The following is a 23,616-nucleotide window of genomic DNA, read 5'->3' as shown; positions in this document are numbered from 1 at the left end:
AAATAAACACTATATTTTTTGAGTGTACTGTTTAATCATAAAAAAATAGATTTGAAAGGAAGATAAACATTTGATGGCGGTGTTTGTATCCTGAAAATCGGCAAAAAATAGAGACTTTTTTCCCAGTGCATATAAATTATGAGTCACTGTAGCATCATATTTTTCTGTCTTTGTCTTTATAAGAGCACGTAGAATGTACATGATATATGCTTCTCCGTCTCTGTTGCTTATGCATTCAGGAAAAACAATTCCCCTTCAGTTATAAGCAACTTTGATTAATAGTTATTAAATGTAGTCTTTCATATTTCGATGCATGAATTCTACCTGTGAATAATGAAACTGAGATATTAAAAACTGACAACATTGTCCAGCATAAACTGAGAATTTAACACATACATGTAAAGGAAATCTCTAGGTTAATAAGCTTCAATTTATTCCCTCTTTTCTGCATGTATTTTAGTTATAGTCAATAGATTTTCATCAAGAACATTTCCAGCATTTGTGTTTAATGTTCAGAATCAAATTGAAGTAAGTATCCTGGAAGAAAAGCAAAACAATAAAAAGAAAACATACAAGAGGAGATATTTTGTACATAGTAGTATTTGAACCTGAAGATAATGTGTTACGCCTACAAGAAATCTGCCTTAAATAATGCTCAATAATGTTTATTTTAATGTAAAAAAATGGCATACTGTACATTACAATAATCTCCATTAGGAAAATCTTCTTTAACTATGCTTTCACAGTAAAATATCACAACAGCTCATATTCTACAGAATAAAAAAAAAGATGTATATGCTTCCATTTCAACTGGCTCTGTAGGGACAAAGCCTTCTTTCACTGTCTTTATCTGGTTCAAGTTATATAAAATATATTTATTTGCAATAATTTCAATAGCAGTGCTTGAATAAAATTTGATACTGTCACGTACACATGATAATACATTCACATAGGAATGTATGGAGTTACAATATGTCACTTATACAACATATCACGTATGCCCATAGATACATACTGGTGTTAAAGAAATGAAAAAGCTCTGTACATACATCGTAGTAGAAACAGAGACCAATTTTGAAGCGAGAGCACACATACTATCACCATGATTTTCTGAAAGAAGGAAAATCATGTTGATACTTTAAAACAAGAAGTGACATCTAAAATGTTCACTTATTAAGTAAGGTTGTTTCTTATTAGCATCATATGTTGGCGGTCAATATTTTTCAGTTAGGAAAAAAGGGTTCGTTTTTTGCTCACATTTCAAAATTGAGCCTGCAGCCTTCACATTAAGCGTCAGTAAACTTTACACAATTGGCTCTTAACACTGAGTAATATTGATGGTCGTTATCAAGAGTTTTTATATTTTACAATACATCCAACAAAGGTTTCTTACTTTTTGAAATTAGGAAAATATTAAATTGTTTAATGACATTCATGATTGGCCTCAGAATGTAGATGTCGTCTTTCTGCATGTGGGATTAATTGGAATTACAACTGATTCATTGCACCTCAATGAAGTATGAATAGAGAGAAAACATTCTGAATTTAAAGTAGTATCTGTCTAGGAGTGTTGCATGTCTGTAGGATGAAATAAAAAATAAACCCTCAATTTAGTGCCTGATGGGGAAAAAAAAAAGATGTGCACCTTCATAGTGGAACAAATCTGCAGGGCCCTGCCATATTACAATTAGCAGCCCCAAAGATAGTGGCATTGCCCAGCTTTCCCACAATACCTGCATGGTTGTAGAAGTACATGTATCATGCATAAGGGTCCTCTGGTTTGTGCTTGGTGTTGTGTCACATATATATCTTTATGTCAAGGCTGCTCATTTTAATATGACACCATTCTGTGTATAATTATCAGGGATTGTTCCTGATTTTCAGATAACTCCGTAAAATTGTTACCTGCCAAACCATACCAGGGATTGTTGGTTTAAGCAGCACCATGCACCTTTAAGCCATGTCTGCTCGTAAATTGAAAAATGTTCAATTCAGTAACTAACGAGACCTGCGAAATTAACAGATTGATCATAAAAAAGATCTTTACAATAGCTGCAATCAAATTTTGAAAATAAATGTTTTTCAAACTTTTGCGAGTCTGGCCCTTCTTGATATTTCAATGTTACATTTAAAAGATTTGTGCTCCTCAGACAGAACTAACATCTGAGATGCTTCTTGCTTGACATGTCATTCCAAATCCTGTGCATTTCTTCGGGAGATATCTGGTGGACTGTGATAACTCTTCGGTATCTACAAAGGCTATAAGCCATTTTCCAGTGATTGAAGCCACTGTTCTGAAAAGGGTGGATGCCCAGTTTGCGCAAGCACAGGCCAACGTACACATCCTCGAGATGCAGCAACCTCGTGTGGAGCGATGTTTTGTAAATTAGTTCTGCTACGTCTGCGGAAAACACATAGCCCGTACCAGAGCAGAAAGGTGGGTACTTGCTGTCGGGGTATAAATCCCTGGGCATGTACCACTTACTGCGGACATCCCTTATGGGACCTCCGTTAATGACGTATCCAGTGAAGTATCGTCTCCTTGGCTTTGTTGTTGGCTTCAGGAGTTTGTAGACAAGATTGTCCATATTTACAAAAATGTCACTGTCTGTTTTCATGACATATTTTGCCTTTGAGCAGAACGTGGCCACCCACCTCATGCCCATTAAGGTCTTCAAGGTGAGATTGTGGTAAGAATCGATGAAGTCTTCAACTACGATGTCGTGGAAAATTTGGCTTTCCTGCTCCACCATTTGATTTAAAACAGCATCTGTGTTCTTGCCAAGGAGGAAAAGTGTCACAATTTTTATGCCGTTGAAGTTGTTTTCATCCCCCCAAGTCTCCCGAATGGCTTGCCTTGCATCGAACTCCTTGTGCGTTGTGCTGATGAGGATGACCAGGAAAGGGGCATCTGTTTCACATTTTTTAGGCTCGTTGATCAGGAAATCAAAGGCATGTGGATTCAAGGGGCGAGTTCGAATGTTGTTAAACGTTACATTCTTGTTCCTCACAACTTGTCTCAGAGGTATAGACCCTTGGCCGGAATAGGAGGATGATGGGCGAGATAAACTTAAGTACCAAAGAGCACTTGCCCAGCAAACGACTGTCAAAACATATAAGCAAGAAACCTTTGAAGGCATTATGCTGCATTTACTTCAATTTAGTGTAGTGAATTTTAAGTGGCTTCCTTCCCATTAGCGGTGTTATTTTAAACAAAGCAGCATTATGCTGCTCAGACTTGACTCTTGACATTAATTGTCAATAATGGATTGCTTCAGGGCCCAGCAGTGAGATCTTTTGACAACAGAGCCATTTTTGTTTTCTTGCATTCAGCGCCCACTTGAAATCCTGCAGTTGTGTCGTTTCTCCACTTCACTCTCCTGCCTCTCCATTTACAACTGTAAAACAGGAAAAATAAAAATAAACAACATTTGTAAATTGCATAGTCTATTAACTTCATACTTTCAGACATAGATTGTTAGTGATAAAATTGTAAATATTAAACTACATGGAATAGTATGAATTAAGTACTCCTGTACATGCATTTGAATAATTCAGCAACTACTCTTAAATGCCAACAAAAAGTACATTTCTGAATACAAGGGTTCTTTTAGTGGTGGTTCTTTAATAGCTGAACAAATTGCCACAGCACCATTTTATAGCCACCATTTAATTTTGTATAACATCAATATGCATTACTTAAATGTATAGTTCCAGATGTTGTATGGAAATTAGTTACTGCCAGACTCCACAGAGGTCTCAGAAATAGACATGGTATACAGTGGCTAACAGGCAAATTTGTTAGGGATGTCCATTTCAAATAGATGCAGGAAGGACAGTGTCAATATAACATGCCACCAATCTGGGGGGGTGGGGGGGGGATATGAATGGAGAGTGTATATGCTTCCAGAAAGAAAATATAATGAGATAAATGGGCTCGAGACGCCTGGATGCTGTATATCAGTTTTCCTGCTGCTTTATCACTCTAAAAGGGGTTACAAAGCTTGACATCATATTAAAGATCCAAATTCGATCAAGGTCTCTATCCATTCAAATCTCACTATCTTCAAAGAGTCAGATGTAACCATTCTGTCCATAGATACTAAGCACTAGGCAGCAGAATGAGAACTATTATGTAGCAAACTTAATCTCAAGTGATCAAAAATACACAGGTTCTATAGAAGACATGGAATACAGAAGGCAGGCTCTTAGACTGAGAAACACACTGAAAACACACTGCCAGACGAGTATAAAAATGAATAGACAACAGTTAATATACTAATATATTAAGAAATTAGTTAGAAAAGTGGTCCTCAATCATCAGTCCACGGTCCACAGTGTATTTCATCCTGCACCCTATCGCATTGATCTCAAATCCACATTACCAATACTTATTGTGTTTTTCTTCTGTTGTACGAGGGCATGTGTGTATGTTTTAATGCAATAAAATGTATGTGGGCAGTATAGTTCATATTGTGGTGATACTTTAATGCCACACATAGCTGGGCCGTAGTGTGAAAAGTAACTATAAGTATTTACTAGTTTTACACAGATACATCAATCTAAATGGCTTTCTGTATTAATCTCAAAGTATCCATTTTAAGTACCCTCTGTGAAGCATTCATATCCTAAAATATACTGAATATAAATTATATATATATATATATATATATATATATATGTGATAGCATGAGGTGCCATTTTTATTTTCAACAAATCCTATATTCAGATGGATCCTCATGTTCTTTTCTTCATGTAATAAAAAATACATATTATATCCAGCTGGATATTCAATAATAGATTGGATTATGCTATTATATTTTATTTGTGGCATGTCCTGTCATAAATAACATAGGGTTGTTATATCCTTGTGCTATTAGATGTTTAAAAACAAACCAAGCAACTAGATTCAAGCAACTAAATTAGATTTAAAGCAGACATTTATTCTGGTTACACCCACAATTGTGTAATTGAATGTTATCATTATCCAATAAATCGCTTTCTCTCAGTAAGCAAACAAGGCAAATTAGTAGATAACAGGCTGGAACAGAGTAGTGGGGTTACAGTACAGAACATTTTCCCAAGCATCCTATCTTAATTAAATAGGATCTTCAATTAATTGAGACGATCCTGTGATCCACAAGCCTCTAACGATCAAATGAACATGCTGTCTTACACCAATGTAAATCAGGTTTCTTATGTAACTTGAAAATGAGTAGATTTGCTTTATTTTGCATCACTTTTGAATGGAGAAAAATCACTCTGTACAACTTGAATGATGGCATTGACAACATTAGTGTTAATATTTAAGCAGCATCAGGATGCTATTTTTCATGGTCAGTTGGATATTAGAAATGTGACTTTTACATCATTTAACTGGGGAAGCTGTGTGATGACTGTAGAACAAGACCGCAAGGTAGAACCTTTTAACATATGCATGCATCCTTCTGTTATTACTGCATTGCTACTCGGCCTAGAAGGATATTAAAATGTGTGCATTTAAACTGCTTTTTTCCCTTTTCCAGCAACTTACTGGCAGGGGAATCATGGAGAGTCATTTGTTATTGCTGTTGCAGGCAATATATGACCTTGAAGGACACCTTTTCTATGAGGAAAGTCAGCAGAAACATTTACGCTTACCTCCCTGTGAATGTATTCAGGTTTTTGAAAGAGTCACTGCTGGTTTAAATGCAGGGAGATTCAATTGGACTAAAATAAGCAACTAATGAACACCTACATAGTTGGAACATATTACAAATTCTTGGGTAAACATGCCTGATTAAATCTTAAGCTTTTCTTGGGGTGGGTAGTGCTGTGTGTGGGGCAATGAATACCATGTTACAATATGCTGGGGTAAGATTTGGAACCACATCTGCTTTCTTGTTTTGGCAATTTGTTTGAATTTGTTTGAGGTCTGTTCCTGAATTTGCATCTTTTGCTACACTAACCGTGTCTAATCTCAAATACCACACTACTTTTGAATAACATGCATAATAAATTGTTTCCCCAAAACCCATTTGCTAATGCTATGTATCCTTTCACTCCATATCTTAGGAATATTATTATAAAATGTTCCCAATAACCATGCTATCTTGAAGTGAAGTGGAACACACAAATACAATTGTGGCTTTTCCAGTGTGAAAAATCAACCATCAAGGGGAATAATATACTGGTGACTTGCTGCGATTTCTAAAGTTACTGAAATTTCATGCTACTTTCGCACTCCTCTGTGTGGACTACAGGTCAAAGAGTTAAAAAAAAACAATCACATATATAGGCTCTGGATGTAAGAAGTTTATTGGAAAATTCGTATTGGCTTACTTCCATGAACAGAATATTTTTTATAGAACTTAATATGTATGATTATTGAATCTGAATTACACAAATTATTCAGCATTTTCCTCAATTTCAGAAAATAAAATACCTGGCCTAATTATATGAATAAAAGACAATAATTGATCAGGCAATAATCATATAATAGCTGTAACAGATGTAGGCCAACACAATCCTGATACAATGAATTTAGCATTCCTTTTGAAGGAATACATATTTTGCTTTCTATTACAACCAAAACTCATGATAACAGATTTGTGGGGGAAAATGCATTGATAATATAAATCTAAAATGTACTGTAAATTATTTCATAGCATATTCAATTTTTCAGGGCAACATTTGTTCTTAAGAGCTCTACAATCTCCTTTGCATCCTTCAGTAAGCATTACACTAATTCCTTGTAGTCTCTTGCTATGGCATTGAGCTCTTTTTGACACAAAATCCAAACATTTCAACAGCAGAACTAAAAGAAGAGTTTAGCTGCTTCCACAATACTGTGTCTTTGTTTGCTCTGAAAGAGGACATTGAAATAGCACTGTTTTTGGTTTACACAGTGAGGGAGAAAAGATCCACTACTATTTGTCACAGAAAATGAATTGCTGCAGTGCAAGGTAGGCTAACACCTCGAGGAGGCCATGTATCAACAGGGAAATGCCCAAAAGGTTGGGATCTTCTAAAACAATTATGCAGAGTTGTGTGCTCATGATACCATAGCTTTGCAAAAGGAAAGAAAACACTTCCTTTATACATGCATATATAGAAACTGAAAGCAAGATTTATGGCAGTGTAGACTGAAATCTGAACACAAGCACAATTAACAAATAACGAGAACTCATTTTATTCACCATAAAGGCATTAACCTGCAGATTTATTAATGTTAGTACTCCTTAAATGCCAGGCTTTTCACCGAGGGACCACACAATGATATCTTTCCACAATGTGCTGATCACTTCATCAGCCTAGAGCAAACTGTAAAGATTACAAGAACTGAGTCAAGACACAGGGTGTGGAAACCCTTGACTGCCATCCCATTGATTTCAGTTCACTCAGCGTTCTCTGAGCAGAATCAGGAAAATCTGAAGAGATATAATTGCAAAATATGAATAGTTTAATCAACAATAATTATTCAATCGAGTGACAATGTTTCAGACGAAGGATATGGATACTTCCAATTACAGTATGGTCTAGATGAACAACAACCTGAGTTTGGTCTCCCTCGGACAGACACGGCACGTTTGGAGTGTGATTTCTGCCGTGTCCTGATACAATAAATCCCTATGTGCCAAGAATGCAGAAAATAGAGACAAATGGCCAATGCATCGACCTACTTCTATACTGATAAAAGCTGAAAATGAACAAAATCGGAAACATATCTCACTTAAGTTGAACTAGGCATTAGATCTTAAGATTGCAAACACAATCGTATGTTTCCCTCTTCACTCACCATGTAGGTTAAAGAACACTTGACCCTCCAGACTCTCTGCTACTTCAGCTTCCTCAACCTCAATCCATGCATATATAAATACATTTATTTCAGCTGCCAGCTCACTCATGAACCTGTCCTCGTAATCCTTTACTCTATCTTTCAAACTCTCTCTCTAAATCAAGATTCCTCCCTCTGTACATCTCCTCCCTCTGGTGTCTTCCAAAGACCTACTCTCAGTCTTCTTTTCAGTGACCCCTACATTTCTTAAGGGAATCCAGAATTGTATTAATTATGAGCATACTTGCACTGATGGCCCAGCTGCCTTTGGCTACATCTCAATTTCCTGTCATTCGAGGGTGTTCCTATTGCTATAGTTCATAGGGCATGGATTATGGATTTTTTTAGTGATACTGTAAATCAGCACCCATCTGAACATTGTTAATTCACTACCATTGTTCAATAAATGACATTGAAAAGCCATATTAAATTAAAGGATCTTAATAAAAGTTTATATTAATCTTTTCATAAATATTGTATTGCTGACCTAAGTCAATGGTTTGGCTACTAAAATATGTATTCTACATAATGAAGCCTGAACGATTGCATGCAGCTGTTGGATGCCAGTGCATCTGTTGAGCTCACAGAAGTATAGACAGCGTGAGCAGAGTTATATAAGGCAATGTGGATCTTTCAATTAACACATTGTAAGTGCTGCCTAAAACTGCACCAGATTATGTGGAATAACACCAAGGCATGCACATCTGTTCATGCTATCGCTCGACTTCTAAGAGAACTATACGCTGATCCACAATCTCATAATTTCAGTTTTTATAAAATGATTGTTTATTGATGGAACAAATGTGTACCATGAAAAAAATCTATATTATGCTTTAAATGATTGCATCTACAGGCTTGACAAAACTAAAAAATCACTCTGAATGGGTTGCTCTGAAATGATGCTGTTTTAGTAATACATAATTCAATGGCTATGTTTTCTCTTTAAGTGTCCTCTGAATTTGAAATATTTAACACTTAAATATTATAAATATTAAATATATTATATATATATATATATATATATATATATATAAAATATTAAAACAAAATCTGTGAGCTTTGGATTTAAATGATTTACTAAAATATTACCCACGTTTTTATCTTAACTGATATCATTCAGACCATCATTGTACTCAAATATATTTAATACCCATAAACCCTTGGCCTGGAGATATATTTTCAGGGTTTCTACAGTTGGGTTTCATATAATATTATACAATTATAGTTATCTTAATATAAGTCACTGGCACTGTCAGGATGAATTACCTGACCCTTATAGAAACTTTTTTCTTCTTTGTTCTCTCTCCATGTTCTAGTACATGTTCACAAGAATAACTAATACAATCACAAGACAAAAGCTGACCCTCAGCATATATTTATGAAAGATGTAAAGCATTCTAAATATCTGATTTTAAAAAGCAAGCATTTATCCATGAGAAAAAAAGGTTTCATTTAATCTTCACATTCAGAAACAATGTATCTGCATTCAAATCCACAATTTCATAATTATAATTTATTTGACAGACAGGGGCTTTGGTTGCTGTGGAAACGGGAGGTAGGCAGTGATGTATGGGTCTGGGATGTGGAGCTGAGCAAGAGAAAACATGCTCTACTACCTTCTGACTTTCTAAATACATGGCCTTAAATAGCTCCTTTAGATGGTCACTTCAATCCAACCGTGTAATTATGTGTTATTGTGTATTGCACACAATGCTATTTAAACATTATGATCTAATTTTGTCTTAAACGTACTAATAATATATTGTACTGATGTACTGATTACATATATAGGCAGTAATAAAACTTCACTTCAGATTCATGTCCCCGATAACACTATCCCTGGCTAAATGATTGACTCAAAACAATTAAGCATGACAACTGAAACGGTGTGGGTTTGGTGTTCTTGAGAGGCAACAGAAGGGTCTGGCACTCTACCTCTACCATTCTACCCTTAAGTTAATTCTTCATGAAACAAACAGGAACGCAAAACAAGTTTTATCCGCGGGAAAACTTTCATGGAGGCTCTTCCCTTTAAACATTTGTGCTTTTTGCACTTTCTCACACAAGACATTTTTAAAACAATGCATACTTGTTATAGTGCAGGTGACAAGCATTGTGCTCGTTTGGTGTCCATTAATAACTGAGTGATCCAAGGATCCTATCCAGTCTATTTTAAAATGTTCCCACATTTTCAGCTTCTACCACATTGTCTTGAATGCCTTGACGCACAATTTCCATTTGTGTCCCCAAGTGCGTGTGTCCCTGCTGATCTGGAAAAGCTCCTCTGGTTTGATGTGGTCGACGCCTTTCATGATTTTGAAGACTTGGATCAAGTCCCCACATAATCTCCTCTGTTCCAGAGTGAAAAGGTTCAGTTCCTCAGTCTCTCAGTAGGACATTCCCTTCAGACCTGGAATAAGTCTGGTTGCTCTCCTCTGAACTGCCTCTAGAGCAGCGATATCTTTCTTGAATTGTGGAGCCCAGAACTGTCCACAGTATCTAGATGAGCTCTAACTAGTGCATTGTACAGTCTGAACATCACTGCCCTTGTTCTCAATTCTACACTTTTGACAGTATATCCTAACACTCTGTTTGCCTTTTTTATTGCTTCCCCACATTGTTTGGATGGAGAAAGTGAGGAGTCCACATAGACTCCTAGGTCTTTCTCATGCATTACTTCATCTAGTTCTATTCCTCCCATAGTGTAATTATAGTGGACATTTTTATTACCTGCATGTATTACCTTGCACTTCTCCACATTGAATTTCATCTGCCAGGTGTCGGCCCACAACTGAATATTATCTAAGTCCCTTTGAATAACCTGTGCTGCCGAGATTGTATCTGCTTAACCACCTATTTTAGTATCATATCGAGCATGATGGGTCAAATGGCCTCCTCTCATTTGTAAACTTATGTTTTGAAGTAATTAGGAAGTGCGTGATTGTTAATGAAAAAAACCTGGGCAGACAATAATCAGCCTAGCGTGGGAAGGTCATTGAACCTCGTTCCATGCTTTCCATAACCAACAGGTATTTTCCTTGCTTGCTCTGAGGGTTGCATGTGAATATATATATATTACCCCTATTTGTTATCATGTTCCTTATCTTGCAAATATGTTATTATACCCATAATTGAGACTGCTGAATACCAATATACAGCTACATACAACTACAACAATGGCAAGTAATTCTGTGAACTGCAGAGGATGCAATGTTAAGTCACACTAATGTGCAGCAAGACAGAGATAAATCAGTGTCTAACCATTTAATCACATTTATCATGATTTGTTTGAGGGCAAGGGGCAAATTTGTTTGTCAGAGCAGAACACAGAGACAGCCATTTGTCATAAAACGGCATCCACTTGACAAATCCTAGAGGTCAGAGTTTCTTCTGTCTTGGGCGAGAAAGGAGTAATTATATTTCCTTGAATGCAAGAAGGGAATAGGTTGATTTATGTCGACATGCAGAACTATAGACACATCCGTCACACTCGATGCCAATAAAGGGGTTTCTGGCTTAATAGATGCCTGATTTGATTTACAAAACTATATATGAAAGTAAAACGGGAAAAGAATGAAAGGCTTGTTATTGGATTAAAACATGCAATGCATTGTACAGGGAGAGTGGCAGGTACAGCATCCTGGCATTTGCACGGCCTTTAATGCATCCTAAATGACACTTCAAGGATAGATAGGTCCAAATGTGTCGGATATACTGGTGCAGTGGGTGCAGTCTGTATTGTAGCTGCAGAGATTCATCACTATAGACAGACCCTGCTTCACCTCAGGTTGATAAAACACTGCATTCAAAATATACAACACAAAAGAGAATATGGGAATATACAGGTACTATCAGCATACAAAAATCATAGAATAAGTGTTCTGACTGTCTCATATTCTATGTGCATTTTATTTTCATCACCCTTGAGACATTTGAAGATCGAATTAATTTAGTTCCACATGTTTTATTTACAATACCAAGGATTATTTCCTATTAATATTTTGTCCTATTACTATTTTAAGACTGCCATGAGGCAAAATGAAGGCTGGTAAAACAGACTTGTGTCTTTTAAACATTGATTCAAAATGTAGTTTTGATTCTGCCTTGAAACAGCTCCTGGCTAAGCTCATACAATTGGCAAAAAAACAATAACATTGTTGTTAAGGACTTCACAAATTGAGCCAGCTGTTCAAATGTCATTTACTGTCCCTGAAAACCAACCATACCTAGAACCTAGAAAACCTGATTCTCAAAGCTGCATACTGTATATATATATATATATATATATATATATATATATATATATATATATATATATAAATGATACAATCAAATAGCGAAAAACATTAGCAGATTCTGCAGCTAGGAGAATATACACATAAATATACATACAGCTCTGGAAAAAATTAAGAGACCACTTAACATTGATTTCTGAACTTGGAGTGGTCTCTTAATTTTTTCCAGAGCTGTATATATAGTGCCTTGCAAAAGTATTCAGTGTCCCATGTTGTGAAATTACAAAATGATGCATACACATTTTTGTTTACTTAATATTTTATTCCAAACTTCAATGCTCAAACTGAAGACTTTTAGGGGTAAATATAAGTTCGAGTAAATGACAGCAAAAACTTAAGAGAAGAAACTGAAATATGTTGACTGCATTATTATTCAGAACCGTCAACTAAATATTTGGTTGAAACACCTTTGGCAGCAATTACAGCTGCAAGTCTTGTTGTGTAAGTCTCTACTAACTTTGCACACAGGCTTAGTGCAATTTGTACCCATTCTTCTAGGCAGAGTTGCTCAAGTTCTCTCAAGTTGCTTGGTGATTTCTCAAGGACAGAAGTTTTCAAGTCTTTCCATAGGATTCCAGTCAGGACTTGACTGGGCCACTTAAGGACATTCACTTTGAACTTTCACCCCAATTTTAATTCTTTAGCAGACTGAAAACGGTTTTCCTCTAATATTTGTCTGTACTTTGCTCCATCCATTTCCATTCAATTCTAACACGCTACCCAGTCCCTGATGCGGAGAAGCATCCTCATAGCATGATTATGAGAACCACTATTTTTGCACACAGACAGAGGTCATTCAACTAATTGTGTGGCTCGTTAAGGTCATTTTGTGCACCTGAATTAATTTAGGTTTGCCACACCAGGGTTTGAATACTTATGTAATCGTGACTTTTCCATATTTATTTCATATTAATTATCTATTTAGTTCTATTTTTGTTGTTGCTTTGAATGTGTGGAGTAGGTTGTATATATAACACGTGCATTCCTACTTCATAGTGTCATGAATACAATGCTTCTGCAAGGCACTGTATATATATATATATATATATATATGAAGCAACTATACTTTTTGGCTTACCAATTATATATATATATATATATATATATATATATATATATATATACACTCACCTAAAGGATTATTAGGAACACCTGTTCAATTTCTCATTAATGCAATTATCTAACCAACCAATCACATGGCAGTTGCTTCAATGCATTTAGGGGTGTGGTCCTGGTCAAGACAATCTCCTGAACTCCAAACTGAATGTCTGAATGGGAAAGAAAGGTGATTTAAGCAATTTTGAGCGTGGCATGGTTGTTGGTGCCAGACGGGCCGGTCTGAGTATTTCACAATCTGTTCAGTTACTGGGATTTTCATGCATAACCATTTCTAGGGTTTACAAAGAATGGTGTGAAAAGGGAAAAACATCCAGTATGCGGCAGTCCTGTGGGCAAAAATGCCTTGTTGATGCTAGAGATCAGAGGAGAATGGGCCGACTGATTCAAGCTGATAGAAGAGCAACTTTGACTGAAATAACCACTCGTTACAACCGAGGTATGCAGCAAAGCATTTGTGAAGCCACAACACGTACAACCTTGAAGCGGATGGGCTACAACAGCAGAAGACCCCACCGGGTGCCACTCATCTCCACTACAAATAGGAAAAAGAGGCTACAATTTGCACAAGCTCACCAAAATTGGACAGTTGAAGACTGGAAAAATGTTGCCTGGTCTGATGAGTCTCGATTTCTGTTGAGACATTCAGATGGTAGAGTCAGAATTTGGCGTAAACAGAATGAGAACATGGATCCATCATGCCTTGTTACCACTGTGCAGGCTGGTGGTGGTGGTGTAATGGTGTGGGGGATGTTTTCTTGGCACACTTTAGGCCCCTTAGTGCCAATTGGGCATCGTTTAAATGCCACGGCCTACCTGAGCATTGTTTCTGACCATGTCCATCCCTTTATGACCACCATGTACCCATCCTCTGATGGCTACTTCCAGCAGGATAATGCACCATGTCACAAAGATCGAATCATTTCAAATTGGTTTCTTGAACATGACAATGAGTTCACTGTACTAAACTGGCCCCCACAGTCACCAGATCTCAACCCAATAGAGCATCTTTGGGATGTGGTGGAACGGGAGCTTCGTGCCCTGGATGTGCCTCCCACAAATCTCCATCAACTGCAAGATGCTATCCTATCAATATGGGCCAACATTTCTAAAGAATGCTTTCAGCACCTTGTTGAATCAATGCCAGAATTAAGGCAGTTCTGAAGGCGAAAGGGGGTCAAACACAGTATTAGTATGGTGTTCCTAATAATCCTTTAGGTGAGTGTATATATAATATATATATATATATATATTCTTGCTGTCTACTGGTGCATGAAGGTCTTTGGGAGGTTAAGTTCTAAACTGAAGTGTCCTTTTACATTCAGCATTTTAATTAAAATGGAACACTGATGATAAGAAATTCTGTCAAATTCCACAGCATTGTATATTCAGCATGAATGACTGCTAGCAAGTAAGATGATGAATATTGTGTTATATTACAAAGATTCCAGCCTTGCTGATTGCCGTCTATTGAAAAACACAATTATAGCAAAATGTTGGACTAAACTTGCATCAACAGACACAGCATGAGGTTTTTCACCCATTTGATCCACTGAATTTATCAAATCTATAGGCTCAGCTGTGCATCTGTAACTACTAGGCAAACGCTAAAGCAAACATGTTTGAGAAAGTATTGTACTGCTATTATCACACCTCCTATTCTTCTGCCTCCCCCCCTCCCCCTCCTACTCATTACTACTGATAAAAATAAAACCCAGATTTGTATGAATGCAAACATAACTTCCAGTATGGCTATGGATTGTATTTTGTGACAAACTAAAAATGTGTAGCTCTTGGTAAATAATGCATTATCAGAGCATTGCCACAACAATCAGCATCAAATTGGTTATTTCTGCCTTGGAGTTGTCCGGCACAGCTGAAGAGGAGGTCTATTCTCACATAAACCCACTGTCACAGGCAAAACTTTTTTGGCAGAGAGCTCACATCTGTAATGTCAAAAAGCAGACACAAACATTAGAGGAACAGCAGAACAAGCCTGCCACAGCAGTAGAAAACAAATTTGCCCAGGACACTCGAGTTTAAGGTGAAACCAGAGATGGGAATGACACTCATTTGTAATGGTGATATATTTAAATACATGAACATGAACAATATTTCAATATACAGCTCTGGAAAAAAATAAGAGACCACTCCAAGTTCAGAAATCAATGTTAAGTGGTCTCTTAATTTTTTCCAGAGCTGCATAACACACATTGTGTGCAAAATTGTAATAAAAACATGGTATTTGGCTTCAATAAGAGGCCACTAAAATGACACCTTTCTTTCACTGCCAGATTACATCTCACTCACTTTACTCTCTCTATGACTTGTCTCTCTCTATCAAGGGTTTCAGGTGAGTGGGGCTGCTCTCCATGTGTGACATAATCTGGCAGCGAGAGAAAGGCAGGTCTCTGGCAGTACTGTATCTGAGCAGAGGCAGTGAAGATTTTTTTCATTTCTTTATTTATTGTTCAAATCTGAGCTTCAGAATGCAAAAAAACAAGGACGGCATCATCCTCAGACTAGTAAGAACATTCACGTAAGAATGCTTTTAGTTGATTGTTATGAATTCATTAAATACTGTTCAGTTGACCTTTAACGGAGGGATTAATCATTAATTTCATTTATGATTATTCAATAAATGATTTAAATCCCATCCTGATGATAAAAGCCGCAAAAACAAACAAGAAAACCCAACAACAAATTAAAGAGAGGCACAAACCATCAAATTGGATCTGTTTTCTAATTAATCTTGCATTCAGAAAGATAGATCCTAAACGAAATACAATAACAAAGAAAGCACAGAGAGTAAAGCTGCATCTAATATACTTTGCAGGCTTATGTAACACCAGGACATATGCATCCTATGGCACGTATACTCCCTGTTGTCAGCTGAGGTAAACATCCATGTTCTGTTTACCTGTTTGTGAAGCCCATCCTGTCAGGAAAGGTGAATGTCCAGTTTTTTTATCCTGTGATCCATCTATCTGTTTTTGAGCAATATTTGAGCTTAGGAGAGAAGTTACTAACATTTTCTTATCGCAAAGTTTCCTATATTAATGTTATGCTAATTTTCCAGACCCATCACCTGTTTTTCATCAATATGTGGAGTCAGGCTTCCACCTTGTCAATATCAATTAAGTCTTCCCTATATGTTTTGGAAATATTTTCTATTTCTCTGTTTCATCAAGTTTATCATCAACTTACCCCCCTACCCGCTCCCATGTTTTTCGAGCATCATTTATCATACACTTACAATCTCTTGACAATAGTTGGATCCACTCACACTCTACTGCCAGCTACCCCTGGCTTTTAAGATATTAAGAGAAGATGTAACAGCAGTTTTACTTAAAGCACTTGATTTTCTGTCCATACAACAACAATTACTTCAATTTAATAACAAGGTCTGACAACTAGTAGATAAACTGCATATCATTTGGCCTTTATGAATGTTAATCTCCAGCAGGAAGTGTATATGGGGCCAGGGTGACCTTTGTTTCTGTAAAGGACTCTATTACAATGGGATTAGGTAGTTTTCAATTCCTAACCTTTTCTCTGCTGCAAAAAGGCATTTCACACATATCTGCAAGCTGTTTCTTCTCTCTCTGACTTTTTGTTATCCCTGTGTGAGCCACCAGCCCTTCTTTAGGACCTTGTCAAGGCCAGGATCTCAGCCAGGGTCTGCTAACTAGTCCATATGTTCACCCTTAGGAATTTTCTGACATAACACTATTACCATGTATTAGCATATGCAGATTCATTTATCCAGACGAAATCCCATTCACTGGAGAGGGTTTTTTAAGAGTGACTGACAGAAAGCAAATGTCCGTGGCACGATGTTCCTCTTCAGCTGGTCCCACACTGTGTCATTAACAGCTAGCTTGAGAGTGGGCTCAGGATAGCCTTTCACAAGTCAATCTTTATTTTACAGAGACTTTCAAGTCAGAATCTCAGGCATGACCTCAATGCTAGAAAACTCACCTCACCATTCTTCTCATTTTTTCTCAAGCAGGCCTGTTTATACAATAACTTATACGCATTTGTAATTATTATTTTTATTTAAAGGTCCTCTTGGTCCTCCCTTTGAAAATCAGATTTAAAAATCCAATAGGAGCTGATAAGGTCAGGTTATCACTCTATGTTAGATATCAAATTCCTAATAAACTCAATAACTTCTTACCAATAATGACATTTTGATGTCTTTACTTGAAATTGAAAAAAATATTGATTTGAACTGAAGAATTATGCTTCAGTAGACTGAATTACATTGTTACATGCTGTCTTGTTTTGCAAGACTACTTCTTGCTTTTGAGGTCAGTGCTGTGTAAATGTAGCAAATGTCCCCCCTGAATCTATATGACATATAACATTTACATCCCTCAACAACATGCTCTCGACTTCTAATGCCAGATTTCTAATGAGCCCCTTGCATTATTTACTTAGTCTTGATGAAGAATTAAACATGTACATTGAGGGAAAAAAGTATTTGATCCCCTGCTGATTTTGTACGTTTGCCCACTGACAAAGAAATGATCAGTCTATAATTTTAATAGTAGGTGTATTTTAACAGTGAGAGACAGAATAACAACAAACAAATCAAGAAAAATGCATTTAAAAAAAGTATAAATATAAAGTATAAATTGATTTGCATGTTAATGAGGGAAATAAGTATTTGATCCCATATCAATCAGCAAGATTTCTGGCTCCCAGGTGTCTTTTATACAGGTAACGAGCTGAGATTAGGAGCACTCTCTTAAAGGGAGAGCACCTAATCTCAGCTCGTTACCTGTATAAAAGACACCTGTCCACAAAAGCAATCAATCAATCAATCAGATTCCAAACTCTCCACCATGGCCAAGACCAAAGAGCTGTCCAAGGTTGTCAGGGACAAGATTATAGACCTACACAAGGCTGGAATGGGCTACAAGACCATCGCCAAGCAGCTTGGTGAGAAGGTGACAACATTTGTTGCAATTATTTGCAAATGGAAGAAACACAAAATAACTGTCAGTCTCCCTCGGTCTGGGGCTCCATGCAAGATCTCACCTCGTGGAGTTTCAATGATCATGAGAACGGTGAGGAATCAGCCCAGAACTACACGGGAGGATCTTGTTAATGATCTCAAGGCAGCTGGGACCATAGTCACCAAGAAAACAATTGGTAACACACTACGCCGTGAAGGACTGAAATCCTGCAGCGCCAGCAAGGTCCCCCTGCTCAAGAAAGCACATCTACAGGCCCGTCTGAAGTTTGCCAACATCTGAATGATTCAGAGGAGAACTGGGTGAAAGTGTTGTGGTCAGATGAGACCAAAATCAAGCTCTTTGGCATCATCTCAACTCGCCGTGTTTGGAGGAGGAGGAATGACCCCAAGAACACCATCCCCACCATCAAACATGGAGGTGGAAACATTATGCTTTGGGGGTGTTTTTCTGCTAAGGGGACAGGACAAATTCACCGCATCAAAGGGACGATGGACGGGGCCATATACTGTCAAATCTTGGGTGAGAACCTCCTTCCCTCAGTCAGGGCATTGAAAATGGGTCGTGGATGGGTATTCCAGCATGACAATGACCCAAAACACACAGCCAAGGCAACAAAGGAGTGGCTCAAGAAGAAGCACATTAAGGCCCTGGAGTGGCCTAGCCAGTCTCCAGACCTTAATCCCATAGAAAATCTGTGAAGGGAGCTGAAGGTTCGAGTTGCCAAACGTCAGCCTCGAAACCTTAATGACTTGGAGAGGATCTGCAAAGAGGAGTGGGACAAAATCCCTCCTGAGATGTGTGCAAACCTGGTGGCCAACTACAAGAAACGTCTGACCTCTATGATTGCCAACAAGGGTTTTGCCACCAAGTACTAAGTCGAAGGGGTCAAATACTTATTTCCCTCATTAACATGCAAATCAATGTATAACTTTTTTTAAATGCATTTTTCTGGATTTTTTTGTTGTTATTCTGTCTCTCACTGTTAAAATACACCTACCATTAAAATTATAGACTGATCATTTCTTTGTCGTTGGGCAAACGTACAAAATCAGCAGGGGATCAAATACTTTTTTCCCCCACTGTAGTTTCAAATCACATCTAAACAGACCAAAGTCCATGTCACAGAAAGGTACTGTTGCTAATTTGAAGTTCTCTTTGGAGTGAAGTTAGAAATAAACAAAAATTTAAAAAACATGCTTGAAATAATAAGAATAATCTTTCATGTAATGAAGTCAAACAGCTGAGCATCAGCTTTTGTGTGTGAGGTATCCAGAGTCCTGAAGGTCTCAGGCCAACACCACAATTGAGTTCACTTGCTGCTGTTCTTCAATATTGTCCACTCTATTAACAACTCATTCTGTATACCCATCACCACTACATTTCCAATTTGAAGCCATCCTAAAATGAACTAAACTGTTAGAAATGCCTTCATCAACAAAACAAAATGATTCCAAACAAGACTAAACCACTCTTCTTTCAGATGACATCATAACAAAGTGTTCCAGGATCTACTGCAATCCCTCTCTCCTCCACAATGCTACTTCCTGGGCCACACGGTGTGGATGTAGAGAGCAACACATCAGGTTTCACACACTTTGTGCTTTACATTTGTTACCACAGGCAATAATGCATTTATGTACCTGTATATATAGGAGTGCTTCTGTTCTAACCTTAAAACCCATGTTTTGCCTCAAAGGTATCTCAAGGCAAGAAGACATTTTCATACGGTCTAGTATGATTTATGATAGCGTGTAACCATAGCAGCACATTTATGACATTGCACTTATCGGCTACACTGTGCTGCCATTGAGAGATCCCTGCAGGGACTCATCCCATAGATCTGATGATAGAAGTGTCAAATTAAAGCTGAAACAAATAACAACAACACAAAGCTCTTCATTAGACTTGGTCTGTGAATTGTCTTCATGGGTGATGCTTATTGATTCACTCGAGTTGAGGGGCTAATATCTAACCAATGCTGATATCAATATCTAAGAGAATGACGTTTATAATGATCAATTGCCATGCTGTTTGTTTGGAAGTACTATAGGTACAGTAAGAGTAGTCCAACATATCATGATTGAACACACAATATAGAAATATACACATAATAAATTTTGAATTTGTAATGTCGAATTTTATGCCTTGTACTGAACTGTATTTTTGCACTTTGTATTGCGCTTATATTTTGTAAGTCGCCCTGGATAAGCACGTCTGCCAATAAATAAATAATAATAATAATAATAATAATAATAATATAAAATGTATTTTTTAGATTACTATATTGGTAAATACCAAACCTATCCCTAGTACACAGAAATTAATGTTCCGATATTATAAAATTGTAAAATCCAAGTTGGAAAAGTATGTGTTCTAAACTATACAGCCAAACAGAGGGTTTTATTTCATTTTATTTTATTGCTCTTGCAGTGTGCTTACAATTCTAATACATATTTTATAATAGTCTGATTAAATCTGTGCTAATATGACAGTAAAGCTTTTGAAATTAATTTATTTTATTTAACGATTATAGCGTAAGTAGAATCCAAACCATTCTGAAGGTAAAATTACAGAGAAATACAGTCTTATTCATTCCAATCAGTCTTCATATGACTGTTTTTGGAGATCAAGTTTAATACAAAACGTTCCTGAAACAAGCCATTTGCTGTAGAAATGTAATCCCCAGAGACAATAACGAATGATCCACAGTAATCTGGATATTGTTGGTCACTTTGGTTTTAGGACTTCTTTCTGACAGATCTTTTCATACTAGAACACTAGCATAAGAGGACTAGTGATGAAGCAATACATAAATGTTGCTTTTGTTTTTTCCCCAAGAAAAAAACTAAGCAAACAACCAGAACACCATATATAGAGGATTAAATTATGTTCAATTCTGATATGAATTGCTGTAATAAATGCCTGCTTAAGTATGACAGTTTTCAAATGAAACCCATCCAGCCTTTAATTCCCTTTAATTGCTCCTTCCATTTGCTCTCAAAAAACATTATTATCAAAATGTAACAAAACCAATTATTTAATTTCATTTAATGGAGTTCAAAACTAAAGTTCAGGACGAGGACAACCCCCAATCATGCTTCACTCGGCTCCCAGTACAACCAATGAGATCCACGCTCTCGTACGCACACTATCACACAAAACTTAACAAGGTCCTTTCCCCTGCGTCAGTAGCTTTCTTCTACTGTGCCGTAACCAAACTCCACGCTGCTTAAACTCAGAAAAACACCCTCTGGCTCTGTCCACCGTGAGGGTCCCACATCCTCGTCCTCATGGTCAGGCCGTCGTCCCTGAGCCAAGTAAGTGAAGGCCAAAAATAAATCCATTACTTCAATCATTACTTCTTCCACCTACTTCCATAGGGGGTTGTCTGAACTACTGAACAAATCTTTAGCTGATCAAGGTAATAGATATGTAAAAAATAATATATGAAGACTTAAAAGAAGAATATATTACAATACATGCTGAAGCCATAAGGAAAGTGTTTGAAAGCTTGCTATTGGGTGGTCATATTTTATATATATATATTCGCTGGAGGTGGAAAACAGCATGTGACTGAGTTATCTTTATTAGCACATATTCAATTATATAATTAAGACAGATTGGCTGGCAAGCTTTCACAAGGTTTCTGACCACTCAGCCAGGGAAATGCTATGGGCAATCAAATTTAGTTAAGAGCATCAATTAAGCCAGAGGACAACAAAGGGAGGTATTATGAACTTAATTACAGTTACCTGCAAGCTTACAATATTTCATTATATATCATTCGATTGTATTAACAACTGCAAGTCACCTTGAATAAAAGTGTCCACCACATTACTATTATTATTAATAATAATAATAACAATCATAGTAATGCTCATCGGTATTATTATTTTTGTTGTTATGGTTGTTATGATTATTATTACACAAAAGGAGTAGATTTCTATTTTCAGGTAGACTTCAGGAACAAAAGATAAGCTCCTTTATGTGTCTAAATTATAAATCATGGAAAAATGTTTAAACACCACAGGTACACAGCAGTGGCCAACTCGCCTGAGAGTTTCATGACAGGCACAGTTTTCATTCACATTGTTTGAGTTCTTGTGTAGTATATTTATGAATTTCACAAGAACAACAGAGTTGCCTCCCAGGGAGAAATTTATAAATCTTATTAAGTAAAATGGAATGCAACGGAAATTCAGCTGCTTAACGGTTTTGTTGAATAATGCATCGTACAAGCAAGTATCTTCTCGTCTTCCAAGAAATGTCAACAGTCGAAATGCAGAGCAAATATCAACTTACTGCAGTGTTCGGTATGTAAGGTTAGAATTTAATCTAGCAAATATTGCCTTCTTGCTGAGGTGGTTAAACCGCCAGAATGCGGATCTTTCTTTGTCAAATTGATCACTTCAGTGAGACAGGACCATGATTGGAAAGCAGAATGCAAAGTCTATTTCCAGGAATAATTCAGTGCAGCAGCATAAATATGCTTTGTTCACTCTTCAGCAAAATATAAATAATGGTAGGACTATGTAAGTTCAGTCTGAGTGTTCATTAGATAACACTATTCATATAACCATTTACAGGAGAGAGAGAGACATTCACAGAGAGGAAATATTTCAAATGCTCATTTAAATTTAAATGCTCATTTGCTTTACAGAAGAAATAACTGCAGTATGCTTCTATTGAGATATTCTCAAACTTTTTACAGACCCCAGGGTTTTCACCTAGATATGATGATTGAATTTCAATTTTATGTCAAACCTGCATATTTTATTTTCACACCTACGTATTATACTTCTACAGTTTCTACCAAGAGACAGAAAAAGTTATTGTGAAAATGAGAAAAACTCAATGGAGGTTTTCGCATCTTGAATATCAGAAAACATTTTTAAAAAGAACACAAAAATGCCAACCTAGTAAACAAATTACAATTGCAATTGTATTCTTTGCTTCACATTAAAATTTTCAAATGTAATTAATTCCATCAGCATTGTTATTGCCCATTGTGCTGAATATTGGAGGCAGGCTAACATTTTGAGGTTAAAAGTGTTGTATTGATTGCAGTATTGTGATGATAACAGAAGGCTGCATAATACAGAACAGGCAATTTCTTCAGCTGATATTCTGTCAGTTGGGAGAAACAGATAGTAAGTAAAATGAGGCAGAAACAAACACATTCATGCGATTTATGCATTGAATAAGACACACACATTGAATAGACATAGACAGGGGTAAAGGTCTCTGAAATTGTATACTGAATGTTCTTTTTCATAATCCTCACGAAATGCTCTTTCTTTCTTTATTATAGCAGGTCAAAAATGAGACACGGAAACACCCTCAGCACTTGTTACAAGAGAACGTCGGTTCGATTCAAACCACCCAAATATGCTTAAGCAGGTAA

At 36.8% G+C, this 23,616-nt stretch overlaps 1 protein-coding gene across 1 annotated transcript in view; it reads right to left on the bottom strand.

The window, feature by feature from the left end:
* Window positions 1-412: 412 nt before the first annotated feature.
* Window positions 413-23,616, bottom strand: part of b3galt1b (UDP-Gal:betaGlcNAc beta 1,3-galactosyltransferase, polypeptide 1b) — a 97,442-nt gene continuing 74,238 nt past the window's right edge. The window contains exon 3 of the mRNA XM_066688204.1: window positions 413-3,398. Within this exon, the coding sequence (XP_066544301.1) occupies window positions 2,157-3,140 (984 nt within the window). The 5' untranslated portion in view covers window positions 3,141-3,398 and the 3' untranslated portion in view covers window positions 413-2,156. The remainder of the gene's footprint in view (window positions 3,399-23,616) is intronic.

This window comes from Amia ocellicauda, chromosome 16 (assembly GCF_036373705.1).
Source record: "Amia ocellicauda isolate fAmiCal2 chromosome 16, fAmiCal2.hap1, whole genome shotgun sequence".
Taxonomy (NCBI): Eukaryota; Metazoa; Chordata; class Actinopteri; order Amiiformes; family Amiidae; genus Amia; species Amia ocellicauda.
This window is presented reverse-complemented; position numbering and strand designations above follow the sequence as displayed.